At 34.8% G+C, this 24,782-nt stretch overlaps 1 protein-coding gene across 4 annotated transcripts in view; it reads right to left on the bottom strand.

The window, feature by feature from the left end:
- Positions 1 to 24,782, bottom strand: part of LOC128993384 (sodium-dependent phosphate transporter 1-A) — a 61,642-nt gene that overhangs the window by 31,401 nt on the left and 5,459 nt on the right. For 3 of the 4 annotated variants that reach the window (XM_054417257.1, XM_054417259.1, XM_054417260.1), the window contains exon 2: positions 3,614 to 3,981. In XM_054417257.1, the coding sequence (XP_054273232.1) occupies positions 3,614 to 3,806 (193 nt within the window). In that variant the 5' untranslated portion in view covers positions 3,807 to 3,981. The remainder of the gene's footprint in view (positions 1 to 3,613; positions 3,982 to 24,782) is intronic. The other variant, XM_054417258.1, reaches the window with a different exon arrangement.

The raw sequence follows: 24,782 nt of genomic DNA, 5'->3' as shown, positions 1-24,782 counted from the left end.
GTTAAACCGACGGTTGTTTAACTCCATGCTTTAACTAACATCTAAGCATGTAACGTAGACATGTACTTGATCGCCATAAAACATTGTAAAAATAACAACCTTAAGATGAGGAGTTTACTGCAGTATGTTGTAAAAGATAGAAAAAGTAGTGGATTTGATTTAAACTTTTAACAATTCTGAACAATAAGATTTTTTGAACAGCCCAAGTTACTAAGCATCATGCATGCTTTTATTTCATAACACAAAAATGTAGATAGAATTTTGCATGTTGCATTACACGGATGAAGCCAGACGGATAGCTGTTAAAAATAGAACTGAAGTGCTTTTGGTGAGTAAGTGCTACACAACACGAACTGGGTAACTGCAAATTTACTTGCTGACTGAATCTACAATTGCAGCGTTGCAAACTAAATGCATAACATACAGAATGCACACTGTAAAAGAAACTTCTAGAGTGAACTAGGCTATAGTCTGTATGATGGAACCTGTCTCCTGACCTTTCGTGTAGAGGGCTACGAGACAGGTTTCTTCGTACATACTATAGTGGTAGAGAATGAGGTTTTGGCTACAAATTTCTAAGGCAGTCCTAAGTTCGAATCCCGCCGATTACTTTGATCTAATCCTGACCTAGTGGTTCGGAATCTACCTTTTGCAATTTTTCAACTTATCTAGAACACCAAAAAGTGCAGTACTTGCTAGGAGACTTTTCACTATCAGAGAATCCCCTTCACTATAGTCTGTATGATAAAACCTGTCTCCTGAACCTCCCCATTCATGCGTCTAGCCAATGGCCCGGGATAGTCCCAGATAGACTTGTAGGGTCAGGAGGTTTCATCATACAGACTATATACCATGCAAAAATTTACTGTTGCAATGCAATACATTAAGATTTAAAGTCTAACACCTATCAGAAGACTTATAAAAATCTCCACCTCATTTCTGCAGGTTTGCATCCGCCGTAGGCCCATATTTGGTCGTAGACTAGAGTTTCTACCAGTTATGTAAGGTAGTATTCAGTATTGAAAACATATTTCCCTAAAATCCTACCAAACCTAAGGTTGACTCAGAGAGACGGTGCTTCGGTATCGATGCGTGTCAGACGCTAACCTACTTCGGGAACCATTTCAAGTCTCTGTCTCACTAAACGTTCATCATCACGCCATACTTTCTGGGAATCCGATAAGTATCTGTCAAAATACAACCGAAAGTGAGTCCACGATGAACGAGATTTACAGTCTCGTATGTAAGGATCAATAACTGTATGTAATAAAAGTAACATTACGAACTTTTGGATCCTGAATTCAATAAGGGTATACTAATATTGCAATAAGTTACTACATTTTTTTAAAGCCGAATACTGTGTCCTAATTTTTTAATCAAGGACGAGGAAATTTCATGATGTGACCTTCCACAGCACCGCTTAAAACCAGGAAACTGCTTCAAAATTAACCACGTGAGATTTTTCAATAAACTGTCTGACACTGCCCGACTTGTTTCTATGAGACACTTTGAAATTAAATTATCTGAGTGGCTTTTTGCCAATCCTTTTTATGCAAAATACGAATTTTTATCATGTCCTGTTATAATAATTAACTTAGACTTAATTTCATGTTATTGACTGTTATTGTTATTGTTGTTCACCTCTATGTATAGTTAATGTTAAATTGGCATTTGTAATTAATGATAGAATCTTATGTATTTATTTCATTTATTGACTACGCCAATGTCTGTATTACATGGATCAAAGTCAATTCATATTCTTGATTCTATTTATTTCTCAAAACAATCTTTAGTCGAATTGAGCACAATGGATAGAACGCAGTTTATTATGGAGACGAGTTTCAAATCCGGCCAATGACTGATGCCTATTTTCTATGCGACAAAGTCATGGCTTTGTGGTTCGGGGTCTATAAAAATTTATAGGTTTGACTTTCGGTAAAAAGTACGACTTTAAGGTGAGGTATTGTCTCATAATTAGAAATCTCTTTCCACAAAAAGTCACATAATTTAATTGTTTTTAATGGTTGCGAGACGGTGTTTGCAAAGATCTATGGAAGATCAGTAAACGGGGAGTTTGTTCAATGTCATCGGACAATAATATTACCAAAGTTTGTACTAAAAAACGATCAATACATCCGTAACGAAAGATTTAAGAGTATAGTCATAGATGAAGTAATATAATACTTCATCTATGGTATAGTATTCGGAAAGGAAATTTCCTTTTTGCAAACTGTCCCGTGAGATTTTATCACCTTTAAAAGACCCTCTGTTCACGAAATTGGAAAATAAACCCCACATTTTTACTCTATGGCAGGACGTTTTTGTATCGATGTTAGATTATAATCCCAGTACGGAATGGTCCTTAAAGCTGAACTGAAAACTAAACGTTTAACACGGATTTAGTCTCAGAGCATGCCAAAGAACTGAGCCCACCAATACTAATTAGAGGCTGAAAAAGATAAACCGCTAGGGGTAGCCTAGAATAACCTTACTCAATTGGGATAAACTAACACAAAGGCAATGGGTTATTGTTCCCCCGTTTTACCATCCATGATATTCCCTAGCTATTTACTAAGTGTTATCCTCCAGCACCCTTTTCCCTCTCTCTCCCTCCTCTTACTAATTTTTCTCAATTTTCTACTCGAATCTTTCCTCATTCTACACATCATCATTCGTCCTTTAATTGCTTATTTCTCATCTACCTCATCCTTTCTTTCGCATCTTCTTCCTTTGCCACGTTCTCTCCCTTCTTCTTACCTCAATGTTCTTCTCTTCGACGTATCCTCGTCCCTCTTTTTTTCTTCTTATCCACTTTCGTTTCCCTCCCCCCCTCATTCATCATTTTTTCTTTGACAATTGCTATACAATTATTCAATACCACGTACCTTTTCACTCACCTATTCCACTACCTCGAACACAGTGACCAGCTTAACAATGTCATTTTTTTCATTTCTTTTATCCAACATTTCTTCTAGCTTCTTGCTTTATCTCTTTGCATACTTTTTAAAGCCAGTCTTTCTTCTACTACTTTTATCCTTCATCAACAATTTCTCCTTATCTTTCACGTCCTAATTCCTCCTTCTCTTCGTCCTTTTCCCCTTATCATTTGCTTAGCATTCTTCTTCTTCTTCCTATTTTATTCCTCTTCTTGACTCTGGCAAATAATTACTACTCGTTCAACACATTGGCATACCGACTGCCACCTCGAAGACTGTGTCCAGCCCAAGACGATAGCTTATAAATTTCACATTTCTTTTTCACCATCCAAGACTATCCAAACAAATCCTTCTCATTTTCCCTATTTTCCATCCTCATCCCTCTCCCTCCTACTCCTCATCATACATAATCCCTTTTTCTTCTCTACGACGATTACTATATAGGCCTACTTTGTTATGTAATGTAAAAAATTGAAGCCAAAAAACGTGGTGCAATCTGTTGAAATGGTCTAAAAACTAATGTCAACTTTCTGTCTCAAGTGATAAATAAATTATTGGAGTACCTTCTGGTGAGATGGTCCTGAACTTCATCGATTTCCTTGGCTTCAAATTGTTACATTACATGGGAAGTAGTATCATTGATACACATAAATACTACGAACAACATTTCCACTCACCAATCAGCATGGCGCCTGCCAACTCGAAGACCGTCGCCAGCCAACAAGCCGTCTTCACCGAAAGCACCTTGGATCCTACGCTGGTGCCGAAACTGTTGGCCACGTCGTTGGCTCCTATACCACAGGCCAGCACGAAGGCGACCACGAAGCTGACCACGACCAGCCAAACATTCTCAGGCGCCCACGGCTCCATGTCCTCACTTACACTTACACTTAGACTAATATCACAGCTAGATCGCTTAGCGGACTACACTAGTTCATCGGGCTATACGTTCAGTTCTCTTTCTGACGTGGCTGAGGACGTAGTGACTCGTGGTAGGCATGTTGGAGGTGTGTGACGCCCGCGGGAGTCAGCGGTGTGGACGCTTCTGGAACAAAACAGAAGACATTAGATTTGCTGGATTTATAGATTTACTAGCTGTAACCGCGGGCTTTGCCCCGTTTAACTTCATACGTGAGCTCGTTCGCATGGCTCAATCACGTCCTGGTTGAAGTTCGTTCGCTACGCTCACTCACCTTTAGATTGGAGCTCGTTCGCTGCGCTCACACGTCCTCAGGGTTGAAGTTCGTTCGCTACGCTCACTCACCTTTTGGTTTAAAATTAGTTGTTGTCAAATATTAAAAAAAAATAATAGTGCTGCACTCTGTTGGTAATCCTTGTAACTTTAATGCTATTGAACATCATAGAACAGAACCAACTTGTTTAATTGAAACAGCTGTTATGATTCATTAATTCCATTTAAATATGAGTACTCATAAGGTTAACATGGGAAACTCCATAGCCACTGGGGCGGAGCCCGAGAGTCCGATCAGAATAAAAACCACTTAGTTTTCCTATTTAATGCCTAAAGAATCAGTGTACCAAATTTCAGCCTCCTAGGTAAGTGGGAAGTGGGAGAATTAGTGATGAGTGAGTGAGTCAGTCAGTCAGTCAGTCAGTGAGGGCTTTGCCTTTTATATATATAGATACTACGCTAGAGTGTGAAGATTAGTAAAATAATGGTTGGTGGGGGTGTTAGAGTGCACAACTTCAAATTTGAACGTCGCTAGTTCGATTTCAAGTGAGATTGTTTCCAGACCAAGAGAACATTTTGTCATTGTGTTATTAGTACTTGTATGGTGATCTCAAACTAAAAATTCAACGTTTTTTTAAAAGATCCGTATGATGGAGCTTGTCTCCTGATCTTCCATCTACCTGGGGACTGGCCAATCAATTCAATCGTCAATTATTTAAGATGGGGACGCCACTATGTACGTATTTAAACCCAAATATGATGTAGGATGAGTAGCGCGATCTTGTAGTCTTGTTAGTGACTAAGGCCGGCAAATTCCAATAGCGTCAATATACATAAAAATACACGGATGACATCCACGATAATCTTTCAAAATACAATGCATACAGTGCAAACATTGAGTGATCAATGTCAAAATACGACTTGACCAACCCCTCATAGTCTGTCACCAACCCCAGACGTTGCGTCATACACTGGTCAGTTATAGACCGTAAATGCAGACTGTCTATTCACGATTTTATCTGAAAACATTCCTATGGAGATGCCAAATAGCTTGGCTACTTCATGGGGGAACGCGTAATATTTCCTCTTAGTTCATCGTGATATTTAACGTTTCAGACCTTTACTTGCTACCTCGAATAAAATACTATATTAATTATTATCAATTATTGAGGTGGGAACGCCTTAATGGTGCGTATGTTAACCCAAATATGAGTAATGAGTGTAGAATGTAGTGAAATGACTTGTGTAGCTTTGTTACTGACTAAGATCAGCTGTTTCGTTAGTTCCCTTTTACAAGCCCAATGAAGGACAGCTGAGCCAGTTTCGAACCATCGAAAAGCTACATTTCTCAGAATCGAACCGGTGACCTTATGATTACTAGGTGAATACATGGTAGAAGGAAAATACATAGGTGTGCTATTCCCACCATATGCTGACGTCAACCAGATTGCAAACACTAATTTCACCATTTGAAAAAATAATAATAACAATAACAATCAAATCAAAACAAATATACTTATATGGCAATACAATCAGGTGATCTTTTGTTTGTGATCTGGTTTCGTACCACTTTTATCATACCATATTGGTTTTGGATACTGTAAGTAAACTTTTGATCATAGTAGAGAATCTGAGGCGTTTAAAGAGTGTGTATTGTGTCCGATTTCATTTGATTGTATAGATGTAGACCAAGTGCTTTCCGTTATTTTGGTGTAAATTCTTCTTCGTGCTCGTGTGATTATAATCTTTGATTCTTACTATTCTATTTTTCTCTTAGGTTATAAGACTGTAGGCCTACTATAGTCCGTATGATGAAACTTGTCTACTGATCTTCCATCTACCTGGGGCCTGGGCCCGACAAGGTCCAGGGCCAGTTTCAGTAGTATGACACGTTGTGTGAAGGTAAATAAAGGAATACGTTAACGTGATTGAAATATTAAATTATTTTTATGAAAATTGATTACCCTTCACAACGTATCCCACGCAATGGTAGAATCAGCGTGAATTGCAGGTACTTAACCTCCGACCTTTGTACCGCAGTCGACCCACCTAAACTTATTACACGGTTCGCAAGCGCTTGCAAATTGTATCACAAGTTGATCTATTTTAACAATATTTTCAATTTATGATTACACTCGATCCCCCCAAAATATTGTATCGCTAAAATTCTTCAATATCTTTGTATGAAATGTAGGCATAATGATACCGAGAAAAACTAAACAATTGCCTATTTTAAATCACATCTGGATTTATGGTCTGTATCGGGGCTATAGCCCTGGGTATGTATGATGGAACCTGTTCCCTAGGGACTGACCCAGGTAGACAGTGTGTCAGGATACAGGTTATATCATACAGACTATAGGATTGCTACCGCTAAGGTTTGAACTGGCGACCTTCAGGTTTGAGTTTAAACACTATAACACTTCAAGGGCAGATAATTGTATTTCAATTTTCGTAATAGTTGAGTAGACTTCCGTATCTGTTGGCACAAACAACCGAATGAAAATATCGATCGATATAGCGAATGAAACAATCGAATAATCGATATTTTCATTAGATTGCTTGTGCCAACAGACACGGAAGTCTACCCTATAGTTTTTATGTTGTTTGTTATAACTTAACTTAGACGTACTTTAGGTAAAGATGTAATAAATAGCATTCTACTTATATGGACATGGTCCACTACCGTAATCAATGTTTAACTTCTTAAAGGTTAAGATATTAAAAAATAACTAAATAAATTTAAAATACCTGGCAGCCATCCAATGGTGAAAACCATAGTGTTCTCATATTAAAAGTAAATATTTTTTACGTTTTCGGTTGATTGTATGTGTTTTCATTTCAACCATCAACAAAACTAATCAAGTGAATTAAAATATTTCTTGGACTGATTTGTTTTGAGAATGTTGCTCTACTGAACTATGTAACACTACACAATGTTTGTTACTATTGCAAATTGTCACAGTTCTTGTACATTGGGAAATATTGCAGTTCCGAGGCTATTGCACCTTTTTATATGAAAGACCTTATTGGAGGAAACGTCAAAGTCTGGAACAATCAAAGTTTAAATTCTATGTAGGCTATGTTTTGCTGCCAAACAGATTAAATAAGCTTCTTTTACTGCAGAATTGATGGTTACTTAGTTCAACATCAATTAGAAAGGACCACTAGAAGAAACCACTTTTTTACATAGTTTAAAATATGGTGGACCTTATTTGAGTCTATCTTATATTTTTAGGTTCAGTGGGTTAAACCACCTCGTACCTTAGATCCATGTTTACTTTCAAAACAAGAAATTTACAAATTCACAAACACTTAACCTACAAAAATTATGACAGAAATTTAAACAAAAATATTTACATTTTAATACTCATAGCACCCAGCTGATTTTTGTGTATGATATTAGAGCGGCTGTTTTTGTGTTAAAACAGAAGTGTTGTATGGCTATCTTTTTTACTTCTTTTAGTTAAACCATTGATTATATAACCTTGAAGTATTTATAAAGAAATTATCAATGATGGGCTTTTCATAAAGGAATTTCTCCAGTATAAGGACAGCTCTTCTGGTAAATTTTGGCTCATGTGATTAATATAACAGATCTTATTTTTATAATTATGGAAATATTTACCATAATTATCGAAATGTTAACATCGAAGGCAGAACCATTGCTCTGGAGAGCATTTTCTACTTTCAAGCAAATTTACATAAGTGCAGACACTGCATACACTGTAAAGAATGACGTTATTCTTTTTAGAACCACTGCAAAAGGGAAAAGGCAAAAAGTAAACAGGTCCTTCAATTGAAAGCAGAATGAAAAATACACTTTATTCGAGTGTGTTATTATGAAGAAGACTCAATGTCCAACTCTCATGCAAAATGAAATAAGTTCCCTGGAAAATTGTTTGAACGACGAGTTAGCCATCTGTCAAAGCAAATTAGCAATCAGCTGATCGAGTTGCAATCAGCTGCCGGATATTGGTCTGTGACGTCATACAACATGTGACCAGCGTAGATGGACGATGTGGTAGGTTAAGGTTAAAATTGTCAGTAAAAATATGCAATGTAAACGATGGCTTATATAATGTTTTTGAGATTCAAAACTATTAAGTACAAAGTGTTAGGCATGCCATAATTTAGTAATTAAAAATATAAACAAGTTGGATTAGAACACTTAACCATGTTCTGATGATACTAAAAAGGCAGTGTGTTTTAGTATAGTTTCATGACAAGTACACTGAACACTGATTATATCGTGGAAGCAGTGTGCCCTAGTTTCGTGACTGCTACACTAAACAAAATATAAAGGGGCAGTCTTCAGGGCCTCCTCGATATACAGGGTGTCTCGTACGTAAACAGTCAAACTCCCGGGTGATGGTTCTACGGGTTAAAATACAGAGAAAACCAAATAAAACTTTAAAATAACTTAATCAACTAGGTATCCACGATTTTGTATTTTTGTAATAAACACTTAGATGATTCAAAACGGATCTTTATGAATTTTTTTATATATGTTAAAGTACAAAAGATCTATGTTAGAAAATAAATTAGCTTGTTCCAATTCAAAATTTCAAAATGACCGCTATTTCGAAATTTTTAATTTGTTCTACAGTATAAGGTCTTTTCTACCTTAACATACCAAGTTTCTTAAAAATCGGTATTAATAATCTAAACATAAAAATGTTTAAGTAAAAACTCTTTATTTTGAACCGTAGAACAATTTTCCGGAGTTGGGCTGTTTATTTACGGGATACCCTTTTACTTCAAATCAACCCACAACAAACACGTAAACACAGTAAAAAATACGTAAAACACGTATTCGCAGTTTTTTTTTAATTTTTTTATTGTTGTTTTTTTTTTTTTTTTTTTTGTAGTTCAGACCTTTTAGGCATATATTTGTGTCTCTTGACATAGGCGCTAACTGGTTACATCTGTATAAGTGTAATATGTTTTTTCTCTTATCTTATCCAAATAGCACGCTTAATTGATTAGTACATGTCGTACTTTTATAGCATACTACCTCTTTCGGTCAATCACATACATTATTTCACACTTCTAACAAGTACACATCTTGCTACCTAAACCCTACTCTTACAGTATTCAAGTTCCAGTTTTGCAATACAATGCCCGTCAAAGATTTCGCCCCCCATAGACAAGTTGAATGGATGGACCACGTGCTCGCTGGCAGACATCGATCCAGATTTTGGCGCCCAATACCCCTTCTTTCCCGCCAATATAAGCCTCCGTGCTCGTTGTGCCACTTCAGGAACAAAGGTCACTTCAGGATTCCTGACCTCGACAATCGGGGAAGCAATGAGTTAGCAAATTTTGAGTTTCTACTTTGTGCTTCTATACCCTCTCGTAGTTTAATTGCTAGTTAGTGTCTATTGTAAAGCTTTTGATGTTATTGTGATGAATGTGAAATTCAATAATTGGGATTCAAGTGGAGTGGATTTTAGTGGATAAGTGTTACACAGTGCACTATTCGTCTTACTCTTAATAGTTCTACTTTGTTTTTTTTTTTTGTTTTTTTTTTTTTTTTTAGATAAACTTACAGTAAGGAACTGTTCTACCAGGTCCCTGACCTATCACAAGGGCAAAAGTGATTGGTAATTTAACATTTTAAACATATTAAAATTGGCGATTGGCGGAATTCAAATCCTGAACTTCAGGACAGAAGCCAAAAAAGTCGATCCCAAAGTATTAAAATTAACGCAAATTTTCCAACTGGTTACCGGTATATAAAGTTACATAAAAAAGTAAATAAGGTTCGATACATTGGTTTTAAGGTTTACCTTACCTCACAAGGGGTGACAATGGTGCTTAAACAGTGACGGTGGAGGTACCATGTTTTTCTAATCCCCTACTCACCCTTATTTATTCGATAATCATTAGTGTGTTTTTGTTAGGATATTGACTTGAATAATGGTGAAACTAAAACAAAACTTAAATTATACACAATAATAACGCTGATTTCATAGAAAAAAATTCAAAAATATCCAAATCCAGATTTTAACTCAAGCTTATTTTCCACTTATGAATCAAAATATATACACGTTGATAAAAGTCAACTCCGTTTACTCTAAGAATTCCGTCGTAATCCATGTAGTTATTGCAAAGCAATTAAATATGAGAAAATTGGAAGGATGAGGTTTACGTAATTATTTGCAAGATAACAAAATGAGGCTCGCATCTTCGAGGCTGGTGTTACCTCATGCTCCACTTCTTCCAATTGGATTTTCTCCTGCAACGATTCCCCTTCATCCCCCTCCATCCCTCCTCATTCCCCGTCCATCCCTCCTGATTCCCCGTCCACGACTTCCCCTCCGTCTGTTTGGGGTTATTACTTTTTTAACGACAATTTTGTGATCGAGTAAATTCCATTTTAATATTCATGGTTCCGGAGAACTTGTTGAATTAGTTAATGGAAAACCAGTTATGTATTTCAAAGAATCTTTCACGTGAGAAGATATAACAAACAAGGTTGTATCTTGGACTATAGATTAACTTTGATAAAGATATGCTAATTTTAGGTCGAAAATAAACCTTGGTTTAATTGAGCTGTTGATAGTGTGCTGGTGTCGCAAACCTTTTCATTTTGCCAATCTGAGAGAGTAAAAACTCATTGATCCTCATAAACTATTATATTTTAAAATTTAAATATAAAAGTTAAACTTCAACGTTAGCATACGCTATGAGAGGATTGACTACGTTCTTTTTTATTTTAACCTGGAAACTGGTTACATCTAGTTTACATTGATGGGATGAGCACGTTAGTAACCGAAGTCAATTGATGTATTGTAAAACCTAACACAAAACATGTTCAGCTATTGAAAACGTGTGATGGTTCCAACGTTCAAAGAGGATTGACTAAAAAAAGCAGTAGGCTGTGTCTCCACCCAACCACTTGTTGAAGTGATGACTTTTTCATTCCACTACTTTTAGTTTAGGCTAGTGGTAGCATTGACTTTGGATACTAAGTGTAATTATATTGTAAAGTGTACACTTGTGTTAACGTATGTTCAATGTTTACTAATTTTTACTAATTGTTTCACTAATTTTAGTGAGTCGGTGGCTCAGTCGGTAGCGTCGCGGACTTCGGGCCCAAGGCAGCGATGTCGTGGGTTCGGATCCTGGTCACTGCCGATAACATTTTATCAGTACAGTTCACCTTTGTACTGTACCGGCTCACTCCTTGCTTTGCTGTAAAACGATCCACGCACGGGCGCTTAGTCTATGTGGACGGGCAAATGCAAGGTTAAAAGAGGCTGCCAACCTCTTAAAAAAAAAAAAAAAAAAAAAAAAAAAAAAAAATGTCAGTACAGCAGGTACAGCTTGGCTGTGTTGATTTCAACACCAAAAGCTATTGGAAACGCATTACAGCAGTGTACTAACACATCGTTAAAATAGATCATAATAGTTTAAAAATTAGTAACTACAACCAATAAAGAGAATACATAAATGACCGGAACACAACACACATTAAAATTGTCTTCAGCTGATCAATAAGAATGATACGTAAATCTACAATGGAGTGGGATTAACTTGTTGGTCTATAAACGTCGGGTAGTAAAAACCTAAAGGAGTGTTACGTGTTTATTTAAATTTGAAAAGTCGGTGAATTGGCTTGTCGAGCAAGTGACTTGTCGAGCAAGTGACTTTTCGATCAAAGTGACTTGTCGATCAAGTGGCAGGAACATATTTTGATATGGATTTATTCAGTCTCAACAAGCGTAAAATTACAACTCAGTTGAAGGCCGATGATAAAATTATAAACAAATTTGTAATAATATGTATAATGGTAACCGAAATGTCCATTTTATCTTGTTAAATGCTAAGGTTTTAATATGTAACCAAAATGAAAAATTACAGAATGAAAACGCACTAGGACAACTACACTACACGTTTCCTTCTCAGTTGTAACCAAACAGTACTTGCAAATGTAAAACTCATTAAAACCCAAACGATAGCCCGGAAATCTAAAGTTAAGTCAGTTGTCCCAAATCGCGTAGTTTGGAAGTAACGATTCCAACCACGTTTTAGCTCCATCGTAAAACGTAAGTCGCAGTTTCTTGTAAGGATTGATCGAAACTAAATGAAATCGTGACTAAAGGTTCTGCGACAGAACGATTTTTCACCTCGCTGTATCGCAGTCGTTGTCCAAACATCTTGTTTGTTCTAGTTTTTTGTTCTGTATAATTGGACGAAGCAAAGTAGAATTAACTTTTATATGTATTAAATTACAGAATTAGACTGTTTTTTATTGTACTCTATGATTGGGGAACTAGTACTTTACATTCCTACAGGGCGATGTATCATACAAACTGGTTTATGTAAGACGAATATTTCAAATCTTTTGGACGAATATGTTAAAATCCTTGAGATATTTTTGTCTTCACTTCAACCAACTGTCACATACGTGCTAGTCAATTATCACACAAATAGGAAAAACTAAGAACATTGTCGAACTAAATTAATACTACGACACTCTTCATACTTGCTAATTCAAGAAAGAGTTTTCGTTCAAACACCAATCTAGATAACAATTCGTTGGTCAGAAAATTTTAAAGTCGAAACAGCATGTTTTTAAGTTAATACACATGCTGATCTTCTAATAGTAGTGTATTTATGAATTACTTTTTAATTATGCTTTAATTGGCAAAACAAAGCTTCTTGGGCTTTTGCAAAACAAAAATCATAATTGACCAGTTATTTTAAAAGCAAGTGTAGACGTATCAATAATCAAGATAATGTAATCTAGGTAAGAAAACCTTGACGAAAATAGTATTTGTTTTAAATTGTATGTAAATCGGTCTTTAGTTCTTTACAGGTTCTTGTTCTAAGCGATATTTCAGGGATATTAGCTATATCTCGAGTTAGACTACAGATGTGCTACCACCAAAGGCATTATATTTCTGTTTGTAAGCAATTTAATATATAAAAACTCAATCAAAGGCATCTACAGAGCATGTTTCTGTAAACTATAACTCAATAACAAATAGGTAACTGGTCCATACAGATAGGATGTCTACAACCATTATCCAAAATCAATTAGATTACTCTAAACATATGGTTTACAGCTGGTAAACAAATCAGGTGAAAGAGTCTTTGAATTAAAGCATAACGTCATAGTCTACAAAACGTCACGAGAATATAAAGGTTTGGCTTATAATACTGATCAAGGAAGCATAGCAAAATGTGTCGACATCGTCTTCTCGATATTGCATGCAATAATTCATTCATATTCAAATCGGGAACATTTATGTCGATCGCTAGCGATTTTCACCAGTTCCATTTGTGTCAGAGTTAAATTTAGATGCACCAATATTATTCTATTATGTTATAGAGAAACGTGTAACATGCTAAAACATAACATAACGAAAAAATCCAAATTAATTTTTAAACAAACTAGCACACTATTAAAAAACTATTGATTGGTTAAGTTAAGCTGAAATGAACAAAACAGAATACAGTAACAAAAAAATAATGACACCTGATTTTAATAAGGTAGAGTAAATAAATTGAAAGAATAACAAACAAATAGGCCAAAGTACAGTTGAGGTATTTTTAACATATGGAAAGTTCCCTTTAGAATGGAACTACGACCTTAAAAAGCAATTTATGAAATGATCGATAGTTTTGCCTGCTACTACTGTAATAATTGTAAAATTTACAGTAAATTTCAAAGGTAGATCAGTTCGTTTTTTATAAATTTTTTTGCTTACCGGTACTTTTTCTTTCTTGATATTTAACAATTTTGAAACTATTTTAACCAAATTAAATCTATGTACTAACCTTGTCGATTTAAAGCCCTCATATGTACCAGAGAGTAAGCATTAAACGTAAAAATCTACCCAAAATATTTACATGTAATAGTTTATACGAGCGCACTCAAAAGTCACAAACTGAAAACACACATAAAACGGGTTTCCGATTTTACAAAAGGGTAAGAATAATTGCACTATCCAAGGTCAATGGTAATAATAGCGTCTAAAACAATAATATCGCAAGATTGCTGTCTAACTGGTGTAATTTAAGAATGACTTGACGTTTTGCAAGAAACAGCTGTTAATTTCCACTTCCAAGGAGAATTTAACAGCTGATTGGCATAATTAGAGCTTTGCAGAATTGCTTTTGGCATTGGCAAGAATATGTGGGTCGACCAAGTGCGGAAATCGACACGAGGTTTTAACTTGTAAGCATACTGCTTGATCAACATGGTCGTGTACGTTTTACAAATCAAGTGTATAATTCTTCTAGATAAAAATCTCTACACCTTTTATTTGTTGTGACGTTTTAAGAAAAGGGCGGCCCTTTGTAAAAAGGAGATGTGAACTAGCCTAAATTAACCTAACCTTACCCTACCTATTTTTTAAACACCTAACCTAACCTAAAACTAATCTGACCTACGCTAACTTGCATTGGGCAAATATACAGGGTTAGTAAAAAGTGTGGAGACCCCCTGTTATATTTTTAGCGGCCCATACTAGAAAAACTAAACTCGGCACACCTTTATGGCATGTTATGAAGTACTTTTTGGGCATAACCGTCACTTGGTGTACATCCCCAAAATAGGGGATTTTGGGGGAAACTCAAAGATTTCAAATACAAAGACCTATCGAGTGACCTCTCATTTTGAAGGTCCTGGTAAAAGAAAACAAAAAACGCAAACTAGAGGTTTCTATCTCAATCCAGTAAAAAATGGAAGCTGATTGAAATCTTTAGAAATCGGAAATAACTTGCAATTTTATATTCAATTGGCTGCCATATTTTACTGTGTTAAGATAGAGACCTATAGTTTGCGTTGTAAGTTTTCTTTTATTATGACCTTCAAAATGAGGGGTCACTCGATGGGGCTTATCATTTAAAATTTTTGAGTTTCCCCCAAAATCCCCCATTTTGGGTTTGGGAACTTATGAGAATTTCAATTGACTGCCATTTTGTACTGAACTGAGATAGAGACCTCTAGTTTAAGGTGTTGGTTTTCTTTTACCAGGACCTTCAAAATGAGGGGTCACTCGATGGGTCTTTGTATTTGAAATTTTTTAGTTTCCCCCAAAATCCCCCATTTTGGGGATGAACACCAAGTGGCGGTTATGCTTAAAAAGTACTTCATAACATGCCCTCTAAAATTGAACTAGCTTCCCTAAAACTGTATTCTTATTGCTCATTGTGTCGGGCGAAGCCGACGGGCAACAGCTGGTTTAATTTATTTTGGTGAGTCCTGCAGTCGTTCATACAACCTATTCGTTTAACTCGGCAGAATGTAAAATATTAAGTTCAACATTTTGCTTGGCTTGAATAATTTTCAAAAAATGTTGAGGTGAAATGTTGATCAATTTCTCCAATTACTTATGAAGTGTGTGACGGTTTACATTTCATAGTTAATGACTGCAATTTGAAAACATCAATCATCATAATAACACTTGCTAGTTACACAAACTAGTTCACCACCTAATTATTGTACAGTTGTTTTTCCTTGCCAGAAGTCATACTCTTGCACCATTTTATATTGAAAAGTCACTTTTTGAAAAGCATATCATGTACTTGATCAAGTTGGTTCTCTTGCTTCTAATGTGTAAGTACTTTTACAATGCATGTTTGTAATTTCAGATTACACCGTCACTTCACAAGACAGTCTAAAAAGTTCAAACTAAGAAAGTTCAAATTGAAAGTGATGCATAATACTAAATTACTAGATTAATGGTTATCTGAATTACTATAATGATATAACTAGCTATACTATATAACAATGCACTAAACACAATACTATAACCCCCGCCGCAGCAAACCTGCACGACTACATAGGTTTGCCCATCAGGGAATACAATGAAGTGGTTTTTAATGAAACGTTAATAGTTCAGTATGAAATATATAATGTTTCTTAATTTGATCAAAATTTGTTAGTGAAAAAGCAACTAACATCAGTTTACTTATTTTTCATCAAACATACAAACAATGGAATTTGAAATTCACACTAGAGTTTTTTTTAATTTTCCCCCTAGTCATTTAGCCCTTAACAATGCTTCGATGTAAAGAATTATTTGTTTTAAGCTCTACAAAATGGTTTGAAAATAATATTGCAATTTGACGTTTTACAGTAAATAAAATGGGGAAACAAAAATTTCCCTAACATGAAACCCCCCATATATGTCCCCGTTGTTATAGTCCGATCATGCTGGTGCGGTTGACCCATTTGTACGAAATTTAATCAAAATCAGAATATGTTTGTTTGAGTTATCACGATAACGGACATATAAAAATATGAATTTGAACGGATGGTGTTTTTGGTCTCAGGGCACCTCAAAATGAAAATTAGATCGGTCTCGGGTCCAGGTCTTATAATACATACAGTAAAAGATTATTCCCTAAATGGTAAATAAGCTAATACAATTCATAGGGATATAAGAAGATTATCAAAAGATCTCAGAATATTTACTTGTTGAAACTACATTTTCAACAATAAAAACCCACAGTGAGTCAAAATGATTCTATGCCTATTATTAAACTCTTATTATTAAATATTATTATAATTATTAAATAAGGAAAGTCACTGGATTAAACACCATTATAAAATTGTAAAATAGTGATGGCCGAAACCTAATAAATAATTAAATTCCAAATCTTTTTATTGTCGCATAAGCAACGTTCATACGAAATAGAAGTGCTTAAAGATGTGATTTTGACAATACATTGCATTGTATCAATTATTGGTAGAAATAAAATGAAAATAAAACATCATAAATTAAAATGTAGCCTATATAATAGTATATTTCGTACCTAGGGCCGAAAATGAGGTTTTGCCGGCTCGAGTTTTAAAGGGCACGCTTTACCCCTGACGCGCAACCGAATGCAAGGGTTTGCAAGATTTCTGTTTTCACCAGCTACATTGAAGGTAGAATCAAAGGTTAAACGGATGACGTACGGTATCTGGTGACCGCGCGTTGTGTATAATTGATTTGTAATGTAAAAAATATATAAAATATGCGTATATAATATACTAGCAGAGTACGCGTCCTTCGTACGGGGTTGGTATATAAGTTTAAAATGCTTAATGCAGTTATACTCGAGCTTTACGTTTGCAATGGGGGAGGACACAGTTTGATACAAATTTGCATCTTTAAATTTACGGTATAGTATGTTATTACACATCTACCATAGCCATAATGTTCTACTACTTCACCTAAACAATAAAGAAAAATAAATTATTAAAAATTCGCAAAAAAAACAAATTATTCATGACATTAAAAAACATTAACATAACTGTAAACAATCCTACTTTGACAGTTTTCATTGCGTATCACAGTTTTTGTTTCCATAAATGCCAAAAAAATTATAGTGCTGCACCCTGTTGGTAAATCCTATAACGTGTTAATGCTTTAGCATATCATAGAACCAACTTTTTTTGTTGAAACAGCTGACTAAATTCTTTAATCTATCTATCTATATATTAATAGGCAAGCATGTTTCTTTAAAACCTTTTTTCTCAGCTCGTGTGCATCGCAGGGAAAATCTACGCATACTGTTAGAAAGATATTTGCCTGTAGATGTGCAGAATCCCTTTATAAATTAAAATAGGCTAAACAATAAGCACAAAAAACGAATTTGAAAACTTCAAAAAATTTACATGGACCAACTGGGTTGCCATGATGGTGACGAAATAACAACAAAATGTAAACAGAAAATCAAAACAATTGGAGGAAATCCCAATCACATGTTTTATTTACAGTGTGGGGAGAAAATATAGTAGTCTGTACATTAATTATTTTTGGTCGAGTTTCGACCACAGGACGACCACTAGTCTATCTATATATTAATAGGCAAGCATGTTTCTTTAAAACCTTTTTTCTCAGCTCGTGTGCATCGTAGGGAAAATCTACGCATACCGTTGGAAAGCTATTTTCCTGTAGGTGTGCAGAATCCCTTTATAAATTTAAATAGGCTCAAAGATAAGCACAAAAAATAAGTTTAAAAGTTGTAAAAAATTAACATGGATCTTATGCGTTGCTATGCTGGTTACGAAATAACAACGAAGTATAAACAGAAAATCAAAACAAATGGAGGAAACTCCAATCACATGTTTTATTTACAGTGTGGGGTGAAAATAGTTAAGTGAGTACATTACATATTTTTGGTCGAGTTTCGACCACTGGACGACCTCTAGTCTATACTTATTTAAAACGCAAGCAGGTTTTTTGTGACAATTACTCCTCCGAAACTACTGAACCGATTGATATGTTTTTGGTGTCATTGGAAAGAGCGTAACGTGAAGTTGTGCAGGAAACCTTCTTTTTAGGGAAATAATTAGAGAGTGAGGCCCTGGGGCCCTTTAATGTTTCGTATTTCTCCATAAGGATAACATGGGAGACAATTTTTATTTACAGAAACATATGTTTGTTACTTGAAAATAGTCAAAGTCTACTAAATATTAATTGCTGTGTATTATGGCTGTTAATGTATACTACTTTTCAATAAAGGATTGTGTACCTTAAAGTTTACTCATAAAGGATCTCACTACTTTATTTTAATGCTGGGAATAGAAAAATTTAGTTGAGACTAGGTTACCATGATTTAGAAAACTTTACTATAATAATGTATGTATTTAAAATCACAAATCTTTGGAATTATTAATTCATTAGAAACGAAACAGCTGATTGAGAAATCAAACAAATCATCTACTTCATGTGAATAATGTTTTTACACAAACATAGTTTTTTTTTTTACCAATAACTTGATTCTTTTTTACTTGTGGGTGTATTTTGAGTTTGCAGTTATGAAAGCACCAAGCCAAGTAACTTTTATCTAATTTTCTTTATAAACTAACAGTATTAAACCCTCTAGGTGTCAATCGTCCATTTTTGGATGACTTTTTTTGACCCTCGAGTGTCAATCGTCCATTTTTGGACGACTTTGCAGACGTTACGTAACGCGCGTATATTTCGCTTACGATCGGCTGTTTCGGACCATTGAGCATACCGAAATGACCGGGAGATTCTGGGCTTCATGGCAATGTTTGCCATGTTGCCATGAACACTTATTAATTTACTAAATATGATACGCATACAGCTAGAAAATGGCTGGTCTGCTTCCCTTCTAAGGCCTTATTATTACTGTATTTAATTTTCAACGTCGAGTCAATATATAACACGTTGAATTTGTTTTCTAAATTCATATGTTTTTTGCGGGGCATTGAGCCGCACAGGTTCACTAGTACTTATTTAATACGCAAGCAGGTTTTTTGTGACAATTACTCCTCCGAAACTACTAAACCGATTGACATGTTTTTGATGTCATTGGAAAGAGCGTAACACGAAGTTGTGCAGGAAACTTTATTTTTACGGAAATAATTAGAGAGTGAGGCCATAGGGCCCTTTAAAGTTTCGTATTTCTTCAAAAGATTAACATGGGAAAGAAACTTCGTTATTAAACTCCAGCTGTTGTCAGAAATTAAAAGTGAGAAGAAGAATATATGTTAACTGTAAACATTCAATGTGTAAATAATCCATGTTGCATTAAAAACGTGTATAGTTTTGGATGTTGGTTTGTGTTTAGTGATATAAGTTATTAATAATTGAATTTTTTATAAGTCAGGAAATGTTTGTAGAAAAAACACTAAAAACAATATCAGCTTATGATACATGATAAAATATTCACAGGAAATGTTGATTACAGTATATTTAACTGTTATAAACATCGTGAGTATTTCAATAAGTTACACACCGGTAATCTTTGAGTTGACTCTTTTTAACTCATTGTAAATATGACTGTTATTCGTTTTGAAATAACTTCTGTAATACTTGGCAATTGCTCAAATTCGAGCAACATGTACACTAGTTCTCTTTAAATATGAATACTCATAAGGTTAACATGGGGAACCACAGAGCCACTGGGGCGGAGCCCGAAAGGATTTTCGAGATAAGAATATGCCTATATGTTAATCGGGAATGTGAGCTATCATCATGCCAAATTTGAGCCCAACCCGTCCAGTGGTTTATGCGTGATTGAACTTCAAACAAACAAACACAAACTTTCACATTTATAATATTAGTAAGATATATATATATAGATACATATGATTTTCAAAAGCCTTTTAAACTATTCCAAGTAAAGACGTTCTACCGTCACAGCCATCAATACTTTATTTTTTTATTTAATCAGATAATAGTGTAGAAACTGGTTCTCTTGGATTTGTAAAAATGTACACTCAGGTTTCATAACAAATACGTATTTTAAAGCCCAGTCCAAATATCTGCAGTTTAAATTTTTGTTAGTCAAATTGTTCATTTACCACTTAGTCGTTTTTCTACGGTTTCATCATTAAGTCCTTGGAGTTGTCAGAATTATGTAAAGGTTGTGGTTTTAGGTGCGTTCTGTTGGGCATGTGATGAAGGATTCCATGAACATGAAGAAACCCTCCCAGAGGATGGCAAGTTGAGAAATCAATGTATTGTATGCGCTTCAGATGATGCCGAGTCAAGACTGTTTCAACAAAAATGTGACAGTGGCCTATCATGTGATGGTGAAGGCGTGAGAGATTATGATCGCGGCGAGTCATATAGTCTATATGCAGTACGCAGATGTGTGGCTGAAAAAACACCTTAGCACCGAGACCAGTGAAAAAAACCCGAGCTGTAAACTGTCTGACGGAATATACAAGATTTCAGAGAATGTTATACTTTTTTTTTAAAATACCTGTATTCTTCCATCTTATTTATTCAATAAGTAAAATTGAATTGTGTGTGATTATCAAAACTACTGTCAAACTGGGGTATGGTGGGTAACAAAGTTGTAAATTATAAACAAAAAACAATAATACAATTTTAAAAAAAGTTAGTCATAAAAATTGATTACGGAGTAGATGTGAAAAATATTCCACAGAACAATAGTACCTCACTATTAAAACGTATTTTTATTTGTTTTTTGGACAAAATTATTGATTCTGAGATGTTTTATTTTATTCTATTCTTATTTAAATAATCATTTGATAACAGAATTGTTGTAGATTTTTTACCAAAAGAATTGTGTCAAAAATGCATTCGGCCATACACATCTTCGATTTTGGAAAATAGTAGTTAACGCAACGATCGCGTTTCAAATACAATTTACTGTACCTACGACCGTTTTTTAAACCAGCCTATTCAATTCAGTTCTTGGAATTAATTAATAAAAAGTTGCACTTTAACGCATTGTTAGTTTTACTTTTTTTGTTCATTAATTTGACGGTAACAACCATTTACAATAATATGTTAATTAATAAATATGTGTAACTAACAAAACAATACATATGATAAACTAGATGGCTAACATTGGTGTGGTGCTTAATAACGTACATGACATATTTTTCGTGACAATAAATTAGATAATATTAGATTAGCCGTTTACTTTACAGTACAGTAACGGTCCAATGAGATTCAAGGATTGAGAACATAACAGTTAAGTTAAATTGTAATGCTTCGAACGTTAACTACAAGAAATTCCATCAGGGCTCTGCCCTGCATTTAGGCCTACTTCGTTGAAATGAAAATATTCGCATTATTTTTCCTACAGTCACCTGACAAAGTGGCCTTCCTTGCACTGATTATAGCACAGAAAGTTGCCAATTGCTGCATTTGCTTACTTTTGTCACACTCCAGTATTCCAATCAAAGAACACAAAACAGCGTGCTTTTATTAGGCAAGTAATACGTGTACGCTTGAAAATAAGTTGGCACACACAAGTAGACTTCCCATCCCATTGCTAACTTTGAAGCTCGTATTTCGTATTTCCTTCATGTCCGGCGACACTGACCGCTAATGTCGACGAAATTTTGTTTCCATTATTTTAATTTCATGCTTTGTTCTATACTGTTTGGCCATATAACTAGAGGATGAGTTATTGTTTATAATTATATCGTTTTATTTGGTTAAACAGGGTTTGAAATGACTGAAATAACAAGAAACGAAATTGTAAACAAAACACTTCTACAGTGCACCGTACAGAACTAACGATAAAATTGGATCAGCTGTTCCATAAGTATGGGAAATCTACTAAGGAATTTATGTTTTATCTATATAAATAAAATTAGAGTTTTGTCTGTACATTGCTCAGAATCATACATTTTTAGGTTATTTTTACATTTTATACATTAAAGAAGCCGAAACAAGTCTCACCTAAATTTCTGTCTGTCTGTCTGTCTGTCTGTCTGTCTGTCTGTCTGTCTGACACACTCAAGATGGCATTTTACGCAATCTTCTCCAGGAAAACGAGAGTACCTATCAAGACCCAAGTCATTTTAATGTATTCACTGGATTGGCGAGAGTGTCTTTAGCCATTAAAATATGGTCTCACTACTTTGTAATTGAAATTACGGCCGTTCAAAAATGCAGTTTTGTGCGATTTTTGTCAAGTTTTCTTCCAATTTGTATCACATAATAATCATCTATGAAACAACGAACAGCTGTTCGGATCAAGATTATTTTTTCTAGCTGTCACTGAAATGTTTACAAATGTTGTTTACAAACACCACAACCATTTCCGATCACGTTTTGAAGGCAAATCCCATCCAAGTGAGATTAAAAACGTTTTTATTACATAAAGGATTTAATTAATCGCAAGTGGAATAATATAGTGTAACCGTAAATTAAATAACTAGGCATCATTCAGGTCAGGAACCAGAAATATGTGTATAAAATTGTTTTGGAGTTTTGATAACCAGAAAGAAGACATTGAATCAGTGTTGTATACGGCTGGGAAACTTAAATTTATTAATGATCGTCGCCAATAGCTTAGAAACAAGGTACCACTAATTGACGGCGCTTCAATGGCGGTTGTGTAAAGTAAAAATCACAACTGCAGTGGGTGATTGTAACAGAGGTTTACAAATGATGCTGAACTCGATTTTCCAATGTGTCACTTTCTGTTCCTACCATTGACTATATAAAGTCAATAGTTCCTACTCACCGTGTGATGCAATCGCTGGACCATACAGCCAATAGGCCCATAGCCCTTCTCTTGGGTACGTGTGGTACGTATGCTTACCCAATTATTTATAACAACCCTTTCGACAACGATCCTTGATACCGGTACTTTTCCATAGAATACATGGCCTACCCAGGTACTTAAGAAATAAAATTATAAACGTCCAAAAACCCAACGTTGTGTGATTTTTGTCACATTTCCTTATAATGTTAATATATATACCAGCAACCATTGTTTAGAGAATACGTAATCTATTAAATAACAGAAAGTTATGTTGTATAAGGTTTTTTTTTCAAACTGACACCGATAAGTTTACATTAAGAGTTGTGTACAAATAAAGCAATTAATGGGAAATAACTTTGATTGCCGATAACTTTTTACGAGAAAATCCAAAACCAAGAGATCAATAACCTTGATTAACGCATATAATTGGTCGGCTGTACTACAGTTCTTAACTGTAAACGTTGGTTTTTGGTACGGTACTGGTTCTTTTCCTTTTAACCTTTAGTAGCAGCAAGAATCATTTTTACGTACCAACACATCACAGTAATTTACAAATTAGTTATCGTTGGTGTTGCACCTTATTTATTACAGGCGTAGGCCTATTCAATTTAATTGATGTCTTAACTGTATAATTTTTGCTTTTTCTGTCTGGATTCCAAAATGTTATGCTAAGAAAACTATAACGCATTTTAGTAAAACATTTATTCAGCAAACCATCGTGAATTGTTCAAACACTTTGAACGTTGTTTATGTATCAATAGTTCGTGGCCTATTTTGGTAATTTTTATTACAAATTACCAATCTAAATCGTCTATAGTAGGCCTACTGTACTTCATTTCATATAGCAAACCGATTCAGATAGCATTTCGACAGAATTTCGAGTCATCTCTGGTCCAAGCAAATATAAATTGTTATGATCAAATTTTATGGCACTAACAAAGATTTCAAGTACTAATTTTATATGTACCTTTTTATGCTTAAAGCGTAGCAGATTCCCTAATTAAGTTCGGTATTTTTGTGTGTATGTATGATGGTAACGCATTAATGTCCTTGTTTCTCAATGTTTCACGGAAAGGACAAGAGCGCCTTGATAGTGAAAATGTCAACCCGAATAAAGTGTTAAATTAAGAGGTTGAGGTAGTACCTTAAATACTTTTAACCATTATGTTATAGTCCTTTAAATTCTGAAAAAAATTGTACAAATCCCATTTCCGTATATTTACTCTCACCGCTTACACATGATAAAGGTTGTTGACAAACTTATGGGAGAAAGTATGTGTCAGAATGCTGATACCGTTTATTTAGTTTAATCATTGGATATAACATATGGACCAACAAGATCCGGGTGACATTTAATTGCGAAGCATTAGTTTTGGCTTGAAACTGTCAAATACTGTATTTGCGAAGGAATAGTTTTGTCAGCATATCTGAAAGTATGCAAACCAACTGCTGTGCTTTATATAAGAAGGTTTTAACTGACTATGATAAGATCCCCGTGCGTAGAACGGGCACACAGCTAGTCTATAGTAAAACGATCCATTCGCAAGCTATTGCCCATACATAGAGTAAAGTATGTATATGTATTGTATACACACATTATGCATTGTATATAAATATACATAGAGCTATTGCCCGTTCTCCAGTATAACATACAAACGTAAACAAGAATTTATCGGAAATACCCTTAAATTGTCTTC

This window comes from Macrosteles quadrilineatus, unplaced genomic scaffold, assembly GCF_028750875.1.
Source record: "Macrosteles quadrilineatus isolate MER2022 unplaced genomic scaffold, UCM_ALF_1.0 Scaffold_4__1_contigs__length_99947679, whole genome shotgun sequence".
NCBI classification, from domain to species: domain Eukaryota; kingdom Metazoa; phylum Arthropoda; class Insecta; order Hemiptera; family Cicadellidae; genus Macrosteles; species Macrosteles quadrilineatus.
The sequence above is the reverse complement of the archived record's forward strand: the minus strand, read 5'-3'. Positions and strand labels throughout refer to the sequence as shown.